The sequence below is a fragment of the Abramis brama genome, assembly GCF_963993115.1.
Source record: "Abramis brama genome assembly, chromosome: 15".
Classification (NCBI taxonomy): Eukaryota; Metazoa; Chordata; class Actinopteri; order Cypriniformes; family Leuciscidae; genus Abramis; species Abramis brama.
Window position 1 is genome coordinate 17,916,671 of NC_139977.1, and position 18,968 is coordinate 17,935,638.

Genomic DNA, 18,968 nt, shown 5'->3' on the forward strand with positions numbered 1-18,968 from the left:
ATGCCTTATTTTTTCTTCTACTTTTTAAAAAGTACTAACAACATAAAAAACACATAATTAGAACAATATAATATATATTAGAACGTTCTAAATAAGTCATCTTTATTAAGTAGTATAGGTCCTATACCCAAAACTATATTTTTGTATCTTTATTATATTAGTTTTTTTTTTTTAAATGTCTACCCTGAATTACTTCTGTTCAATTTTATTATTATTTTAAGTAGGCTGTAAAATATATGCTATATGAGTGTAATGAGCTATAAAATATTGCATATTAATTTTCCAAGCAAAATACATATTTTAGTCAGAATTATTGCACTCCTACTTTTGCACTGAGGAAAACACCATGTCTCAAACACATAAAACAACACAAAATGTATGAAAATGTTCTTCCTTTTATGTTCAAACCGAAGTCCGACAGGGCCGTGCACAGGGGGGTGGCCCGGTGGCTAGAGCCACTGCCCTTCTGCCCTCATCAGCTGAGGTGCCCCTCTCGACCCCTCCCTAACCCTCCAGAAGATTCCCATAAAAACGTTCTGTTATCGCTCCGCTAAAGATCCACTGATTCCGCTAATCCGCTCCGTGTTTTCCACTCGTAGACAAGCATGTGCCCGCTCTCCGACGACAGTTTCAGAATAGAATTTCGTCCCATTCACAGGTCGATTACAAATTACAATCCACATTACAGACAGTAATCGATCCACAAAATTAGTATTTTGGTAATATGTTTTTGTATTTCTGTCGCAAAATGTTTTGCTCCTGGTCTTCAAATAGTGCTAACAAGTTACAACTCGTGCAACATCCATGTTCTTGGAAGAAAAGCAAATGTGTTTTGTGCCGTTAGCCACCTTGTAACCTACTATACTAAAGTACTATTAATTTAGATTAGAACACATTTAGATAATATATAGTATATTACCTTTTTATTATGTATAATGTTAATATGGTCTCATTAAAATATTATAAATATGATGTATGTTATAGATAGATACTATATCAACTAAGGCAACTGATTATAATGGGAAATATATTTACAGGAGTTAAAGTGTGAAAAACTGTCTGCTAAATATTCTATACATAATGATTTACCCTCTGGCTTTCTAGAACTTTGATTCAATTTTTGCCATGTTGAATAGGCTTTGTCTTTGCTCTTTCTCACTCTGTTCTTCTAATTTTGTGAAGGCATTGTTTTTTTGTGTACAAAATCTGCAAACAACAGAAAATGTTATTTATTTATTTGTGATTTATTTATTAGTGTTATTTATATTAGATTAGATCAGTAAATAATTTGATTGAACAAGAATTCTAATTTTCACTACTCCCAGTGTATGACTGCAGAACAATGTTTGAAAATTTATGGAGCAACAGATTTTGTGTGAAAATAAATCAGAAAGGTGGTTTGTTTAAAAATCTTATTAATGTATGAGGTGGCAAGGAGGTACACACGGGGTAAAACCAGCATGGTAAGACACACAGTATTGATAAAAATACTTAAGCTAAATTAATATGCTTTTAATAATGTCTAAGTTGATACTTGTTCAAACCAATCACTTTAGTAAAGTTTATAACAATTTTGGAGTTATTTTGATAAATTAAATAATAAATGTTTGTTCAATAAATATAGGCTATCTGTCATAATTTTCATTTTAAAAATACAGAAACAAGATTCTTGAGATCTTTGTATTTAAATTGCTACATAAGTCTAAAACATAAAAAAAATATACATAAAATAGTAGATTAAATTAGCACAGAATCAACTTTGATCAAGTAAATGATCAGCCAAATTTCCAAGTCCATCATCAAAAGCGTTTATGAAAAAAAGTGCTGAGCAGAATTTGTGCCATTGAGTGGTATAAAAGAGAATTAAGTCAAATGCGCATTTTACCCCGGTGTGACTTTATAACTGTTGTAACCTGTATATCATTTCAATTTATACTTTAAGTGTATAATATTAAATTAAATGTCTATACTACTTCCATAGGATGAGGCAGCTCAGACAGTGAGAACCCACTGAGCATCAGACAGTTAAACTGGCATTGACATTGAATTATTTAATTGGAAGAGTAATTATAATAACATAACTTGATTTTGTACTAAATCCTAATTGTAATCTTATTGCCCATATAAAATAGTTGTTTTTAATTTTCTGTATTAAGATGATACTGCCTCATTCAAACTCCTTATAGTGCTCCCTTTTTTGGTTTAAGCCACTGCCCCTCAAAATGTCTGTGCACGGCCCTGTCCGACAGTGATGGAGAGACTCAAGAAGAAGTGACAACATGTAGAATGCAACAGGACGTTTCTGGTTAGTTGATGAATTTATGTTGCTGATGTGGAGTTAACTATCTTCAAGTCATTAATTAGCATATTCTGTCATGATAATCTATACATCGCTAGTGTGGCTGTTGTAAAATGCCTACAGAGTGACATGCTATTGCATTTGTGTTACGTACTGTATTGCAATAAATGTGAAAAAAAGACTGATCCATGCCACGACTTGAGCAGATTCCCAAATGTGCTCTTCCTCTTCTCAACACTGCCTCAACCCCTTTGTTGCTTGTGTGTTACTGGGGGCGGCGGGGTTTATGTAAATGTTAGGGTTCCTGATGTCACTAACCCGGGAGGAAGCTCGTGTAGTCCCTACCAGTCGTTTGTTGTAGTCCTTAAAAACCGATTTCTGTAAAATATCTCCCTTTGCTTTGAACTTTGAGTGCCATAACTTTGCGGATGTTGTTTATGCTCAAACAGCAACATTACACACTAACTAAAATTAGAAACGCGTGCACACGCAATTATCTAGACTAGATAAACCTGGATCAAATTAGTGGGATTGCGTGAACTTCATTGAATCCTTTTATGAAATTGCTTTAGCCCCAATTTATTTGTTAGGTTCAATCAAGTCGGGTGTTGGACTGGAGTTTAATCCCTGCTTTTGTTAGCGTCTTTTATAACAGCCCTCAAGTGTGCTTGAGCTAGAACACATGAAATACCTGAACTAGCTAGGTTTGTTCAGTGTCATGTTTGACTGTTAGAAATAGAGAAGATATCATCACCCTTCACAAACAAGGAACAGGATACAAAAAGATAGCGAAGGCACTAAATGTTCATAGAGACACTGTTGGAAGCATAGTTTGCTATGGGATGAATATAGTATCAAAATGATTAACACGTGCAAGCACACTCATCAATGAATGATACATGTTGCAGACATGTTTTATGCCTTTCAACTTGCGTGTGCAAAATTCAAAATTGAATGAATGTGAAGCAATTTGTACAAATGGAGACATTTTTTGTGAATACAAATGTTTTCCTTTGTATTAGTGTATCATAATTTGCATAAGAAGATGTGCATGTGTGGATCAGGTGACATGCGTGCATTCATTGACGTCTTTTCTGAGTCGATCTCATTTGATTCATTTGGATTTTGAGACTTTCTTTTTGCGGTTTTTAAGCATTTCCCAACCCACACACAAGCAACTACAAATGAATGGTGCTAATTATTAATGTGTGCACAACTACCCATCTATTTGACAAATTCACAAATGTGCGTCACTACATTTAAACTAATACAATACAACTTGTGTGTGCAAAATCCCAAATCACATGAATGTGCAGCATTTTGTCAAATAGAGACATAGTTGTTAATACAAAACCTCGATTTTGTATTAATGTAGGCCAGAATTTGTGCATGCAACAAGTAAGATGTGCATTTGTGGATGAGGTGACACGCGTGCATTCGTTGACTCGTTTCTGAGTCGATCCTATTTGATTCATTTGATTTTGAGACTTTCGTTTTTTGTGTTCAAACTTCACTGAGGCAATTTATGAGATCAATGTAGATCGGAGGAGAACTAAAAAGTGTTGGCTGATTTTTATTGACAGATTGTCACACTCTATGACATCGTTAATTTCACACGTAAGTTTAAATATTCTGGCTGACCCCCCAGCCCCAGCGTGAGTTTTTCAAGGCGACCGTTATTTAGAATGTGTCACTTTATGGTTTCCATGGTGACGCGTCATTGCTTGTCACGTGACACACCGCAGCAACAACAGAGCTGAATGAATGATGATCTGCTTTTATGTCATTTTTCCTTTTTTATTCAAAATATTCACAAATTTGTTAGATATGGCATGAAATATCTGATATTCCGGTTGTCAAATATATGCAAGTGGAAGTGTTTTGTTGTTTAAACACCTTTATAACGATCGCGTTAGTTCAGCTGTATTCGCGATGGGCGCCGCCATCTTAGTTTGTGCCGCAGACGCAGTTCAGATTTACAACACGTGAATTCATCCACTTCTCCCGACATACATAAAAGTAAGGGGCAGGTGAACTGTGAGAAGAATAGAGTAAACTTTAAAGTTACTTACACAATGTGTATCTGATATGAATAAAACTAATTGTAAAAGGATTATTATTGCCACTTCCTTTGACATCAGTGTGTATTTTACAAACTCTAAATGTATTGTTTTTTTTAGTACTTTGTATGTCTGAAACCTAAAATAAACATTATGTGGTTGAAAACACTGAAAAGTTGTGATATAATATGACAGCTCTGAGCGCGCCTGTCTCTGGCTCAGCGCCAGCCAACTCGCAAAAGCACATTTGAATTTTGCAGTTGATCACGTGATGCACTATGCTCCAGGGAGCAGCCTAGACTGATCACACCGTTGTGATCGTGCGTGCGAAAGGGTTAACAGCGTGTGCGCGCCTGTCCAATGACAGTGTAGTGACCATACATTTCAATTGAATGTTTGATTTGAAGTGATAAGTACACAGGTTAATTTCTAAGAAAATGTATGCTTTACATTGTATTAGAAAGGACAGTAATGGTAATACAGTTCATTTAAATGTTTTGAAAGGGAAATATATTAAAAGATGAATGTTTCATGTATGTTTAAAAGAGTAATCAACTTCAAATCAAAAGGGCTCAACTTAAAGGGATAGTTCACTTTGAAATTAAATTTTGGTATGTTTTAGCTTACCTCAAGGGCATCCAAGATGTAGGTGTCTTTTTTTCCGCAGTAGTTTCAATTTTGATATTTTTAGGTCAAACCGTTCTTGTCTGTCAGTCATATAATGCAGGTCTATGGTCACCACCTCAAAGAGCATGCACAGAGAAGTCCAAATTAAACAATTCCCCATCGTAAGTACACATTAATGGCCTAAGACACGAAACGAGCGGTTTGTGTGAGAAAACAAACAGTATTTATATCGTTTTTACCGATAAAACGCACAAGAGATCACTTCCGGCGCTTTCCGGCGCTTGCGCAGACTAAGCCAGAACGCGCGCACACGTCACACACCAGGAAGCGCGCGCGCCCTCAGATCACTTGGACGTGGTTGTGTACAAGAGGTAAAAACGATATGAATAGGCTACTGTTCGTTTTCTCACACAAACCGCTCGTTTCGTGTCTTAGGCCATCAATGTGTACTTACGATGGGGAATTGTTTAATTTGGACTTCTCTGTGCATGCTCTTTGAGGTGGTGACCATAGACCTGCATTATATGACTGACAGACAAGAACGGTTTGACCTAAAAATATCAAAATTGAAACTACTGCGGAAAAAAAGACACCTACATCTTGGATGCCCTTGAGGTAAGCTAAAACATACCAAAATTTAATTTCAAAGTGAACTATCCCTTTAACTCTTGCAGAGATCAACTTAATTATTAAGTTCATGTTACTTAGAAATGTGTTTTATTGTGGCCAAAAAACTTCTTCACCTAACTTAAAACATTATGTTGGATCAACTTAATTACTTGCATTCATGTTGAAAATTATTAAGTTCATGTTACTTAGAAATGCGTTTTTATTGTGGCCTAAAAGGTAATTCACCGTACTCAAAACATTGCTTTGAATTAAAGGCACACTGTGAAGGAATTGTGTTTTTGTCAAACAGCGACCCCTAGAGTCGCTATGGAATACTTGCACTGTCGTAAATACCCGCACCACCCACCCTCCCACCCTGTACACCGGTACCTGCATCGGGCATGGAATACTAGGCACAGATAGACTCCGAAGACATGATTATTGCAATTTATCATAATAGTTTGCAAATTGTACTCGTTTACACTATTTACAACCTCTACGTTAGGCTTATTTACGTCCTGATAATTATGTGAGATATTAAAAACTGTTCTCATGATAATCGCAAGAATCAACGTCAACAGCGTCGTCTGATATCCCTCAGGACTACGTGATAAATACACCTCACAACACCAGCTGGCAAACTAGTTCGTGAGGCAAGCTATAAAACATAACGCAAAAAACATGTAAGAGAAACGAGTGTTTGTTAGCAAGTCTGTTAACAGCTCTGATAATCGAAAGCTAGCTAGACATATGTGGAAATTATTGGACTGGTCTAATTATCAGCAATAAATGAATGAACAGCATATAAAAAAAACATACTACAAGCAAGCGCAACAACATACAACATAGAATGCAAACAAGTTTATTTTAAGTTTTATTTACTGGCCACTTCATGCGTTTTCTCAGATCGGATTTCTGATTTATCAAAACAATTCCATTTACACCTGGTCACATAAATGTGTTTTTGCGAAACGGATTTAAATCCGATATTCAATTCCCGCGCTGTATGCAGATTTAATGGAGTGCATGTCACCGAAAGCAACAGATATGAACAGCATTTTATTGATCATCAGCTAAAATTTCAAAATCAAAGACCGCAATAAGAGAGAGCAGTAACAGCCCTGGTAAGATCATTTCATTTCTTTACTTTTAATGATGATGATTGTGTGTTAAGCGTCTGCGACTTACTTTCACTTTGATTTGCGATAGTTTGTACGTTGGCTTGATGAATAGATGCTCAGTTGCTCATCTGCGGTGATCCAGTAGCGTCGTCATATCTGTCTATAACATATAGCCTATAACACGCTCTCACACGTTATTTTTAGCATTTTTGAGAGGAGTACAATTTACATGTGGTTTTTCAACAACCAGATGCATTTACACTTGTCCAGTTTCGTCTGGAATGCGGCACAGACCTCCTCCTGAAGTGTTTTGAGCGATCAGATTCAAATCCGTCTTGAATGCGTTTCGGAGGGCATTTACACCTGGTCTTTTCACGATCAGATAGCTATCCCATCTGAGAAAACGCATGAAGTGGCCAGGTGTAAACAGCCCCATGACAAAAACATACGCACGAAAGCCGAAAACAAACGCTGGTTGGCCTCTCACGTCCAAATTTGATGAAGTGGTGGGGGAAGTGACGTATGCCGTAAAGCAGTCGAATTTTGTAGTTCTTTTTGTGCTTGGGTTACTACCCGAACCCCAATGTTACATAGTGCCAGTAAAAGCGATACAGACCCCGTCAGGCTATGGCAGACGTGTCATTCAACCTATTGTAAGTCGATGTACCATCACAAGGGTCTTGGAAATATATTATGAAGGTTGAAAAGTTTCACAGTGTGCCTTTAATGTAATTCTGCCAGCAGTCTTAACGTAAAAAATCTAGTGGAAAACTTTTTTGTTGATGCAATGTTTTATTTTTTAGAGTGTATTTTACTTAAAATTGTTTTAATATATCAATGAAAATTAATCAAAGTGTTTTCTCAAATTGCACTCACACAGTTTCAGTCTGCTAAAACATTCAGAAGAAATTTAGAGGGTTGCCTATTACGTCATTTCCTAGGTGTTCTTTAAGGAATGATTGTATATCAGCACTGAAAAGATTTGTATGGTAATCTCTGGTGTCTGCTCGGGAAAGGGGGTCCGGGTTTCTTGCTGTGCAGATGTCCTTCACTCCCCAGCTTATGACACCAACCTATCAAATTTTAACAGATATTAAAAAAGGTTCCTATTTCTCAGCTTCTCTCAAATTAATCTTTAAATTCACCCTGTAACACACAAATTCCAATTGGAAGTGAACATCCTTATGGCTTTATATATGTGTGTATGTGTGAGAGTTTCCTCTCTGCTCTTCAAAACTTGCTGTCTTTTCTTTGGACCCTGCAGCTAATCAAATAACATAACAGTTCTACCATTTAAATGTATTTCTTACATATACATAACTTATTTAAACTTCATATGAAATAATGCATGATGAAAATGTGTGCAATATGTCACAACAAAACAAATACCATACCATCCAATCACGAGGACTCACCACCCTGAGTCATATGACCATAAATGGTAAAATTACTGCCTTTGAAGTGAGCATGGCATGTACGCTTCACTGACGGACTTGTGGAAGGGCCCTTCATGAAGGTGTTCACTTTCGTTTAGTACGGCCCTATTTAATGGCGTCCCCTCCCTGAAGAGCCATTTTATACGAGACTTCACAGCCACATCACCAATACTGTTTTCAACAGGAAATGGAAATCTCACCTGAATCAGTCGATCTTTTTTATTTATGTAAGTGGCCCCACCGCCTTCACCTATTACAAAATGACATGCAGACACAAGGAACTGTATAAGAATTATATCAATTCATTTCAGATCTCTGATTAGAATGTTTTCAACCAACGTTATGACCTAAGTGGTAGATTAGAGCTAAATAAGCTGCTGTCACAATGGCAAAAATCAAACATACCTTTGCAGGCAACATCATCTGTTTGTGGTTCAGTACCACCACTGCACAGAAAATTGTCTGTAACTACATCTCTTGCGTTTGTCATGTTGATTCCTACTGCTTTTTTTGCATCTTCAACACAAGCATCCCGCTAAAGAAGAAGTAGAAGAAGTGTTCTTAGATTGTTGTGGATGAAATGTTTATATATATATATATATATATACAGTGAGGAAAATAAGTATTTGAACACCCAGCTATTTTGCAAGTTCTCCCACTTAGAAATCATGGAGGGGTCTGAAATTGTCATCGTAGGTGCATGTCCACTGTGAGAGACATAATCTAAAAAAAAAAATCCAGAAATCACAATGTATGATTTTTTAACTATTTATTTGTATGATACAGCTGCATATAAGTATTTGAACACCTGAGAAAATCAATGTTAATATTTGGTACAGTAGCCTTTGTTTGCAATTACAGAGGTCAAACGTTTCCTGTAGTTTTTCACCAGGTTTGCACACACTGCAGGAGGGATTTTGGCCCACTCCTCCACACAGATCTTCTCTAGATCAGTCAGGTTTCTGGGCTGTCGCTGAGAAACACGGAGTTTGAGCTCCCTCCAAAGATTCTCTATTGGGTTTAGGTCTGGAGACTGGCTAGGCCACGCCAGAACCTTGATATGCTTCTTACAGAGCCACTCCTTGGTTATCCTGGCTGTGTGCTTCGGGTATTTTCATGTTGGAAGACCCAGCCTCGACCCATCTTCAGTGCTCTAACTGAGGGAAGGAGGTTGTTCCCCAAAATCTCGCAATACATGGCCCCGGTCATCCTCTCCTTAATACAGTGCAGTCGCCCTGTCCCATGTGCAGAAAAACACCCCCAAAGCATGATGCTACCACCCCCATGCTTCACAGTAGGGATGGTGTTCTTGGGATGGTACTCATCATTCTTCTTCCTCGAAACACGTTTAGTGGAATTATGACCAAAAAGTTCTATTTTGGTCTCATCTGACCACATGACTTTCTCCCATGACTCCTCTGGATCATCCAAATGGTCATTGGCAAACTTAAGACGGGCCTTGACATGTGCTGGTTTAAGCAGGGGAACCTTCCGTGCCATGCATGATTTCAAACCATGACGTCTTAGTGTATTACCAACAGTAACCTTGGAAACGGTGGTCCCAGCTCTTTTCAGGTCATTGACCAGCTTCTCCCGTGTAGTTCTGGGCTGATTTCTCACCTTTCTTAGGATCATTGAGACCCCACGAGGTGAGATCTTGCATGGAGCCCCAGTCCGAGGGAGATTGACAGTCATGTTTAGCTTCTTCCATTTTCTAATGATTGCTCCAACAGTGGACCTTTTTTCACCAAGCTGCTTGGCAATTTCCCCGTAGCCCTTTCCAGCCTTGTGGAGGTGTACAATTTTGTCTCTAGTGTCTTTGGACAGCTCTTTGGTCTTGGCCATGTTAGTAGTTGGATTCTTACTGATTGTATGGGGTGGACAGGTGTCTTTATGCAGCTAACGACCTCAAACAGGTGCATCTAATTTAGGATAATAAATGGAGTGGAGGTGGACATTTTAAAGGCAGACTAACAGGTCTTTGAGGGTCAGAATTCTAGCTGATAGACTGGTGTTCAAATACTTATTTGCAGCTGTATCATACAAATAAATAGTTAAAAAATCATATATTGTGATTTCTGTTTTTTTTTTTTTAGATTATGTCTCTCACAGTGGACATGCACCTACGATGACAATTTCAGACCCCTCCATGATTTCCAAGTGGGAGAACTTGCAAAATAGCAGGGTGTTCAAATACTTATTTTCCTCACTGTATATATATATATATATATATATGAAGAGTTCAGATGCAAAAACCTCTAAGTGCCATCTGAAATTTTCTTCTAGAATGATCATTTTTATCAAACTCGTATATCTAAGTTCAGTAATTTCACTTAAATGGCAATTAATAGGTAATTTTCATTGCCATTTAAGTGGAATTACTGAACTTAAATATATGAGCTTGATAAACATGATCATTCTAAAAGAAAATTTCAGATAGCACTTAGAGGCTTTTGCATCTGAACTCTTCATATATTCAAATAATACGTTTTCTGTCGCATATTACAAATAATTAATGTTGAATGGCTAAATGAAATTCAAGTCCTAGCAAATGATTGTGCTGTATATGAACTTTGTGACATTTAGGCCCCATAAAATCAAAGTTAAAGTTTTGTTGCTTTCTTATACTCATAATGCACTGGATTATTATTATTATTTTTTTTACTTTTTAAATTACTACACATCAGATTAGAAATAAAAATAAAATCATTACATATTTCCCACGCTTGATCGTGATGTTTCTTATTTTTCGTGGTACATCAGTTGGGGTCTTCATTTTGGACGTAAAAGAAGCTTCCACAAGATCGTTGCTCATTAGTAATTCCTCTGTAACAAATGCAAAACGTATGACATTTTATGTTTGGTATGTTTCATTGTATAAGCAGTGGCACATGTTTAATATATCTACATTTAATTAATCTTTCACACTTTTTGATTGGATTCTAATATGCAGCATGTCTGACAGATGTCTTATCTGGTACCTTACCATGTCTTCTGCACGTCCCTTCACTGTCTGAAAGTCTCAGAGCTCCATTGGTTTCTTTGGTGCAGGGGATGCAGATAGGTCTGTACAGAGATACACATGATGTTCTTTAATTAATTCAGCCTTTTTTTATTATTCTTAATAAAGTTACATCAAGTTACATACTCCTCACCGTAGATTAGCACTCATCTTAACACTTTTTTTCAGCTGTATAAGAGCTACATCAAATTCAAAATATTCCTTTATTTTCAAATGCTGTTTTGCTGTGATGTTATATCGAGGATGACATATGAATTTTTCCACATCTACAAATGCAAAAGGACAAGTAAACGTCATTGATAAGATTTATGCTGTAACACATTTTTCTTCATTAATCATCTGACAATATGGGTGTATCCGTTCAGGACATAACATTACCTGCTCTCAGGCCTTTTTCCAGATCAACTGTTATCTTATCAGCTGTGTCTCCGTTTTTAAAGCAATGAGCTGCTGTCAAGATGTAACTTGAGGTAACTAATGACCCCATGCAGTTTGAACCTTGTGGAGAACGCTACATGAAGAGCAGAGAAGATAGATGTTGTCATGCTTCATCTCTATTGCCATATAACTTGCATGTCTATTTTGCCTCTTCTTGTGTTTTTTTTTTTTTTTTTAAATGAGCGAAGTATTATACACATGAATCTATCTATAATTATATATAGACATACATATGATAAAAAGGTTATGCTTACAGTAACATGAATCTGTGCCAACCAGGGAAATGCACTCCGTTTCTTCTTGTCATAGTTTTGATGAATCCCACACAATTCAACACTGGTGCTCTCATCTGTGTAAGGAAGCAGGTACATAGGAACAATCATTCATTACATGATAAGAACTAGAGGGTCCTTAAGTCAATGCTTAAAGCATTAGTTCTCTATTCTGTCAACATTCATTAACCTGCATGTAGTTCCAAACCTGTATGACTAAGTAGACATTTTGAAGAATATCCCATTGGCATTGTCCATTCCACATAATTATTCAAACTAATGCATTCTCTCACATTCAAATACACGAGAATTAATGACAATTTCCGTCAATGGTGTCAAACCTGCTCTGACACATCTAAAGGCACCATGTTTGAATTGAACAGAAGCAGGAAGGAAATTTATATCTATAAATCTCTAAATATAATATCTTACAATGTATATCTATATTAAACATAAATTATAGCTACAGTACCAATCATGTTGTCAAACATCTCCTGCACCCTGTCCAAGTCTTGAAGAATAAAGAAATGTTGTTCTTGGTCCCTCTGTGACACCAAGCCATTCACGTCTTCTTTATTCACATCTGTTCCAACTCCAAATACATAAAGATCTGGAAAGAGAGGACACATTTGTATCAATAAGAAATCAATAATAAAGTCTTCTAAATCAATATGTGCAGTTTTTGCTGTCCCTAATGATAATGCTTGTAAATGAAAAACAAATTTGAAAAATACTACAAGTCCTAAATATTTGATTTCATAATAATGATTAATAAAATTCATTGCTTACCAATTTTCTTCTCTCGTTTTGGATCATTTTTGGTGATGAGATGTTTGATCTTGTTCACTTTAGGTATAGGATTCCCCCCCATGTTTGCTTGACCTATGAAGTAGGAGATCAATTGAGATAAATTACAGTGAATATTTGCTTCAAAGTTGATCTCTAATTTATGGCAAAATGCCTGTTGGGTCTTCAAGTTTTATGGAGACTTTCCATAGACATAATGATTTTTATACTGTACAAACTGTATATTCCATCCCTTAACCCTAACCCTACCCCTAAACAACCCTAACAGGAAACTTTATGCATTTTTACATTTTCACAATACACAATTTAGTGTGATTTATAGGTTGGTTTTTTTCCCTCATGGGGACTAAAAAAAGACATTATGTAGGCTACGCAAATTATGAATGGAATAGATGTAAATACCATCAGTGAACACAATGATGACGTGTTGGGTCTCAAGGAAGGTCGCTGTATTGTTGAGCTCCTCTATTGTCAAGCTCTCATAAATCTCTGAATAGAGTTTGGCAATATTGGTACCTGAGCGATCACCTTTATCTGTCACAAAAACACCAAAAACAAATATTACAATCGGCAAGTTAATGAGAAACTTTTTTCTAAAAACTTTTATATATATATATATATATACACACACACACAAGTCTTCCAAAATTTATTCAGACACCTTGCTTTCCTCACTTACATAAATGAACTGTAACAAGTTGCTGTACCCCTAAATGTACTATTTTGGCATGGCACATTTTTCTGTAATTATCATCTCTAAATATGACAATGTTTCAATGTATACAATAAGAGGCGTACTTACCTTCATAATTAAAATTGTCCAGATCTTCCTTAATCTTCGTTAGCCTATCATCTTCTTTAGTACTTTTAAAGTCCCTCATAGAGATTATCTGGTAAACGTCCGTAGCAAATATCAGGATCTCATAGTTTGGGGAGACCTGGTAATAACTACTCTTTTGGGAAAGAGCAATAAGTATTCAGAGTTGGAAGCACCATCTGTCGGTTATCCAATCAAAATGCTGGACTGAAATGTGGTTATGTTAGCATTAATGATAGCATGAACAACAAAATATGAAGATGTTAAAGGACCCCGATTATGGATTTTTTAAAATGACATGTCATGTAGTGTGTAACATAGCTCTAAGTGAATGAAAAGTGGCTTGGGGAAGGACATGGAAAGAGACACAAGTGGGAAATGGTGGATGAAAATGAGACGAGTGTGAGCCTGTGTCGCAAGTGGAGGCAGCCTCACACTAGCGTCTGCAACAGGAGCTGGAGGCAACGGAAAGGACAGAGTTGGTGGTGGCAGGAGGGAAAAGTAAAGATTGGGAGGCTGGGGGTGAAGCCAACGGGCATACCAAAGAACGGCGCAATGACTGGAGGAGCTGCGGTAATGCTGAGTGGAGGACGTGACCAGAAATCCTATCTATTTTCCTTGGGCAGTGAGGCCTGGAAATTAACTGTATCTAATGCCCAGAAATTCAATTGATGTGACTCGACCCTTGATTTATGCTGGGTTAAAGGTACACTGTGTAGGAATTTCACCCATCGAGAGGTGAAATTGTATTTTGCATTCAAACGAATAGTGCTCTCTAGCGCCTCTCTTTTTCAAATGCGTGTTGCAACTATAGTAGCCGTTATGTACCAAGAAGCTATGACAACATATGTCTTTCAATAGCACTTCATCGAGGTTAACTATACATGTTCTATACATGTTCCAAACACACTGTTTGTATGATACATTTATTTTTAGAAATTCTTAATTTTATTTTTAGAAATTCTTAATTTTAAGTTCTCTTTTCCCATACTTATCCAGATCTGAAAATAACTCAAATTAAATTCCACTTTCCAAACTGCGTAGGTACAGTAGGAACCCTAAACATAACAGTTTATTATCAGAGTATGCATTTATTTGTCAAAGTTGTAAAGAGTGAACTTGAAAGATGTCTTATCCTGAAACCCCCTTGTGGACAGCATTATGTCCTTCAGAAAAAATACAGTAGTCAGAACAGCCGAGTTTGATGCTTGTAGCGTTAAAGCTCTAGAAGTAGCAGTCAAAAATAAATAAATAAAAGTATAAATATTATAATAATATGTTGGCTTCTCGAGCTAATTATTGTTTAATTTGCGCCGTCTATGGGGGAACGCTGAAACAAACTATTTTGGTGTGGCGACTGAAAACTAGAAGGATTTGAGCTATGATCTTACAAGGTTGAGCAGACGGGGTTGAAAGTGCGAACTGGCTGGGACTGAATCTGCGGTGTGGCCCTGGCTTGCTGAGGGCCTGCTGTGGCCGCCTGATGCTGGAGGAAGGCCTGTTTCTACACAGGAAGAGGGCAGCATTCCCTGAGACGTGAGCTTGGTGCTCGACAGGCCTTATTATCCATTTCGGAGCCAAATGCAGAAAACTACAAGTATAGTTCTCTCCAGGACAGTAATAGGAGTTACCAGATCAGTGGGCAAGGCCATCAACAGAGGGGCGTTTTCCACCGCGTTACCTGATTTGTCCACGTCACAGTGTGGGTAAACACCCACAAATTTAGAAACGCCCACTTTTGTTCCGCAGAGACCCCATACTCGAAAACTGTCAAGGAACATAGGTGTGTGTGTGGGCTAAGTATATATAGGTCTCCTCTCATGCTGATTTGTGTTCCGTAAAACTAAAGTCTTACGGGTTTGGACCAGAATTTTCATTTTTGGGTAAACTAACCCTTTAAGGCTCATATTGGAGGCTTACGATAAGAATGTGAGGTTAAAAGTTCACTATTGACAGCATCACAATCGTAATGCTTCCTTTTCAAATATTGGTATTTTTACAGATTATTTACAGAACCTTTAACATTAAAATTAACAGCAATTAAATGGCTGCTTTTAGAATGATTTAAGAAAACTTAATTATCGACATCAGTAGCCTAAAAAATAATTGGTTTCAACTTTATTACATCAACCTCTGAGGGACATACCTTCTCTATAAGCAGTTTAATGATTTCTCTTGCCTTGTCAAAATCTTCCTTTTGGATGCTTTCAGATGCATCCAAAGCAATGTAGATATCAAGTTTTCCACTCTGATGCAAAATTATTTTCCCCTGCTGATCTAAAGACAGAAGGAACAAGGCATTCACATTATGGATTCACATTATTTTCTTTTTCTGAGCACACCAATTATTAATGATGAAAAAAACATGTGGATTTGTGTATAAATATGATTAAGGCTTTAAACCACACAGATGTACCTTCTCCTTCATGCTGTTGAGAAACTGCTAGATTTGACTTTAGAGAACTGCTGAATGCTTCTGACACTTCCTCTGGGGTGTCGTAGGTGAAATGTGCTGCACAATATTTACACAACAACATGATAGGTGCATTATCCAGAAAAGCCACATTTCAAAAGCAAAATCTCTTATTTTTGAGAACACAAGTCCATACAAGGCACATTATTTTGGAGCTTCAATGTACCAATCAGAAGACTCACCGTAGCATTGCGGCTCTGTCCCTGACCACTGGCCACCATCCAGACAGACTCGCTCTTTGGAACCAATCAAGGTCAATTTACTGTCACAGCGGTACGTGACTTTGTCGTCAATGTTAAACACGTGGCCTGTTCGACTGCTACCAGGGGGAACGCCAGGATCAGGACAGTGATCAGCTGTGAGGAAGTAACAAAAAGACAAATTGAAGTGAAGATCTGTGGATCTCCATTTGATCTAGGCAGATGCATGGAGAGGAATTTCTGCAGAAATTTGAAATGATTGTGATGAAATTTCTGCTGAAACTGTGTTGAACTCACATGACATCAGATAAAGACGCAACAGAATACACATCACACATCAGTACAATATATATATATTTTTTTCAATATTACGATATTAGACCAGGAACTAAATTAGCATTTTTATATCTGATTAGTTAATGGAAACTGCTGAAAATAATGGCAATTACTCACAGTCACGTCCACAGATTGGTGTGGTTCCATTCCACTTCCCATTAGGCTTGCAAACACGGACCGCCGAACCACGGAACTTATAATTGAAATTACATGAGTAGGTGGTTGTGTCATTTACATAGTACCTGTCTTTAAATGGGGTCACCTCTCCATTCTCCAAAACACGAGGATTGGGACATGTGATCTCTAGAATAAAAGCATAAATACATACTGTAGAAGAGATCATCTCTAGCTTCAGATTAAAAAAAAATAAAAAAAAATAAAATAAATATATATATATATATATATATATATATATATATATATATATATATATATATATATATATATATATATTTAACTCTGCTTTAAAATAGTCCAGCATTTATTCATGATATAATGACTCAAAATCACGGTGACCATATGGGTGAACATGATTTCACCATGTACAACATGTTCCTGGATCGACATGTTTTGGTGATCCTGGAACAACATTCCTGTCCAAAACTGTGGTCTTACTTTGTTTTAATCCTACTCCTAAAACTACCCTATCCATAACTTATCCCTAATCAGAGGGAAATGATAGGTGAATAACACAGATGTAGAAGCACATAAACTGGTTTGTAAGCCTAAACTTGACATAAACTCTAAACGTATCCCTCCAATTTGATTGGTTGATTGGAATGTTGTTCAAGGATCAACAAAGCTGTTGATCAAGGCACATATTTTACTTGGTGAAATCACATTCACCCACATGATAATGTCTTGTTTCTTACTTTTGCACTCTGGGAGTTTTCTGGCACTAGGCTCTGGGGTCCAAAGTCCATATTGACAAAGACGTGACTGAATAGATGGGTAATATCCATCCGGACAGATGTATCTTAGAAAACGCCCTGAAAGAACATAACTCCCTCCAACAATGTTTAGATTCTCCTCGGGACATGATACATGTCTTTTGGACATGGAGGATGGAGCACCTAGAAACAATCAGATCATTGGAGGAGGTCACAAGAAAAATAACTTTTGTTGCGGTTTCATTTCCAGAGAAAATGCATATCTATATAAGCCAAAATACAGATTTAGATGAGAATTATTTGTGAGCTGTCTATCACAAAGTCTTTAAAAGTACCTTCATTTTTAATATATAATCCTTTCATGCTAAAAGACGTTTTGTCTCTAAATTTCAGAATGTATTTATCCTGATTAAGCAAAAAGACTTACCTGCAATAAGAGGACATATCATTGCAAGCATTAACCAATTCAACCGCTGCTCACGCTCCATGCTGTTTTTTCCAGTTCTTCAGCTTAGATTAAAAGAACTGAAAAACTGAAGCAAATGGACCAGGGGACATCTTTTTATAGTGGGGTCAGCAAGAGGATTTTCTTTACATTCAGTGGTCAATGTTTAACCGAAATAAAGCAAATCAATTTCCTGACCCACAAAACTAAATAATAACCGTCATCAGTACATCATTATATATTCAAAAATGTACTGTATGTATGTATCTCCAACTATCATGGATTCTATTTGAAATTTTTCATCAAACATACAGATGTAGAAAACAGCACATTTGTTTGGGGAATACTGAATATTTTTAGAGTTAAACAGCACAATCATTTGTATTTCTTGGGTCCAGAGAGCAGCTCAAACTCAAGGGGTCATTTGAGAACACTACTTTTTTAAACTGTTTGCCTCATACATTAACACCAGCTTAATGCATGAATATTAATTAGATAGTATATATTAATAGTATATTATCAAAGAACTAAAGGTATGACGGGACATTGTTTGGTAGATGGAGGGAAAATACTTTAGTACTGTTGTCAGACCTATGACAAACTTATGCAAAACACTTATTTCCATTTTAAACTAACAATTAACTCATTTTGTAAAAGCTATAGCTATGGGCAATAGATTCATCTTTGGAACTAAATAGCCTACATTTGTTATTGACTTTGCTGGTAATAATAAACGTGGCCTATTTTCATGGAACGTGTTTTAACCCATTTGTGCCCAAATTTTTCTGAATGGTTTCATGCATATAATCCTGTTAATAGTGTCCTATGTGAACATGTTCTGCATTTATTTTCCCCAGGTTTTTTTTTTCTTTCTTGAAAATCATATTTGAATGTGCGGCAACTATAGTTGCCGGTGGGCAAATATGTTGTATGCACCCCTTCAATGTAAAATATGAATAGGAGGAGAACATTTGGCATTTATCTCAAAAAAACTGCTTTCAACAGATCAATCTTTATTCATAAACAAATTTATTATGTATAAAAGTCGAAGAACATTTGATGCAGACCCCAAAAAAACTGCATCTAGCTTATAATCTCTTGAATATGAAAACACAA

General features: G+C 36.7%; 1 protein-coding gene across 1 annotated transcript; it reads right to left on the reverse strand.

The window, feature by feature from the left end:
* Positions 1-7,419: 7,419 nt before the first annotated feature.
* LOC311096885 (complement factor B-like) lies at positions 7,420-18,009 on the reverse strand. The gene is made up of 18 exons (XM_084136297.1): positions 17,835-18,009; positions 17,390-17,590; positions 16,635-16,820; positions 16,164-16,337; positions 15,925-16,020; positions 15,655-15,785; positions 13,494-13,644; positions 13,094-13,225; positions 12,674-12,766; positions 12,357-12,494; positions 11,867-11,961; positions 11,553-11,685; positions 11,308-11,440; positions 11,139-11,218; positions 10,866-10,978; positions 8,558-8,687; positions 8,353-8,402; positions 7,420-7,789 (listed from the first exon to the last, which is right to left on the reverse strand). Exons 1-18 carry the CDS (start codon positions 17,893-17,895, stop codon positions 7,616-7,618), a joined length of 2,271 nt encoding a protein of 756 aa, XP_083992423.1. The 5' UTR covers positions 17,896-18,009; the 3' UTR covers positions 7,420-7,615.
* Positions 18,010-18,968: the final 959 nt, after the last annotated feature.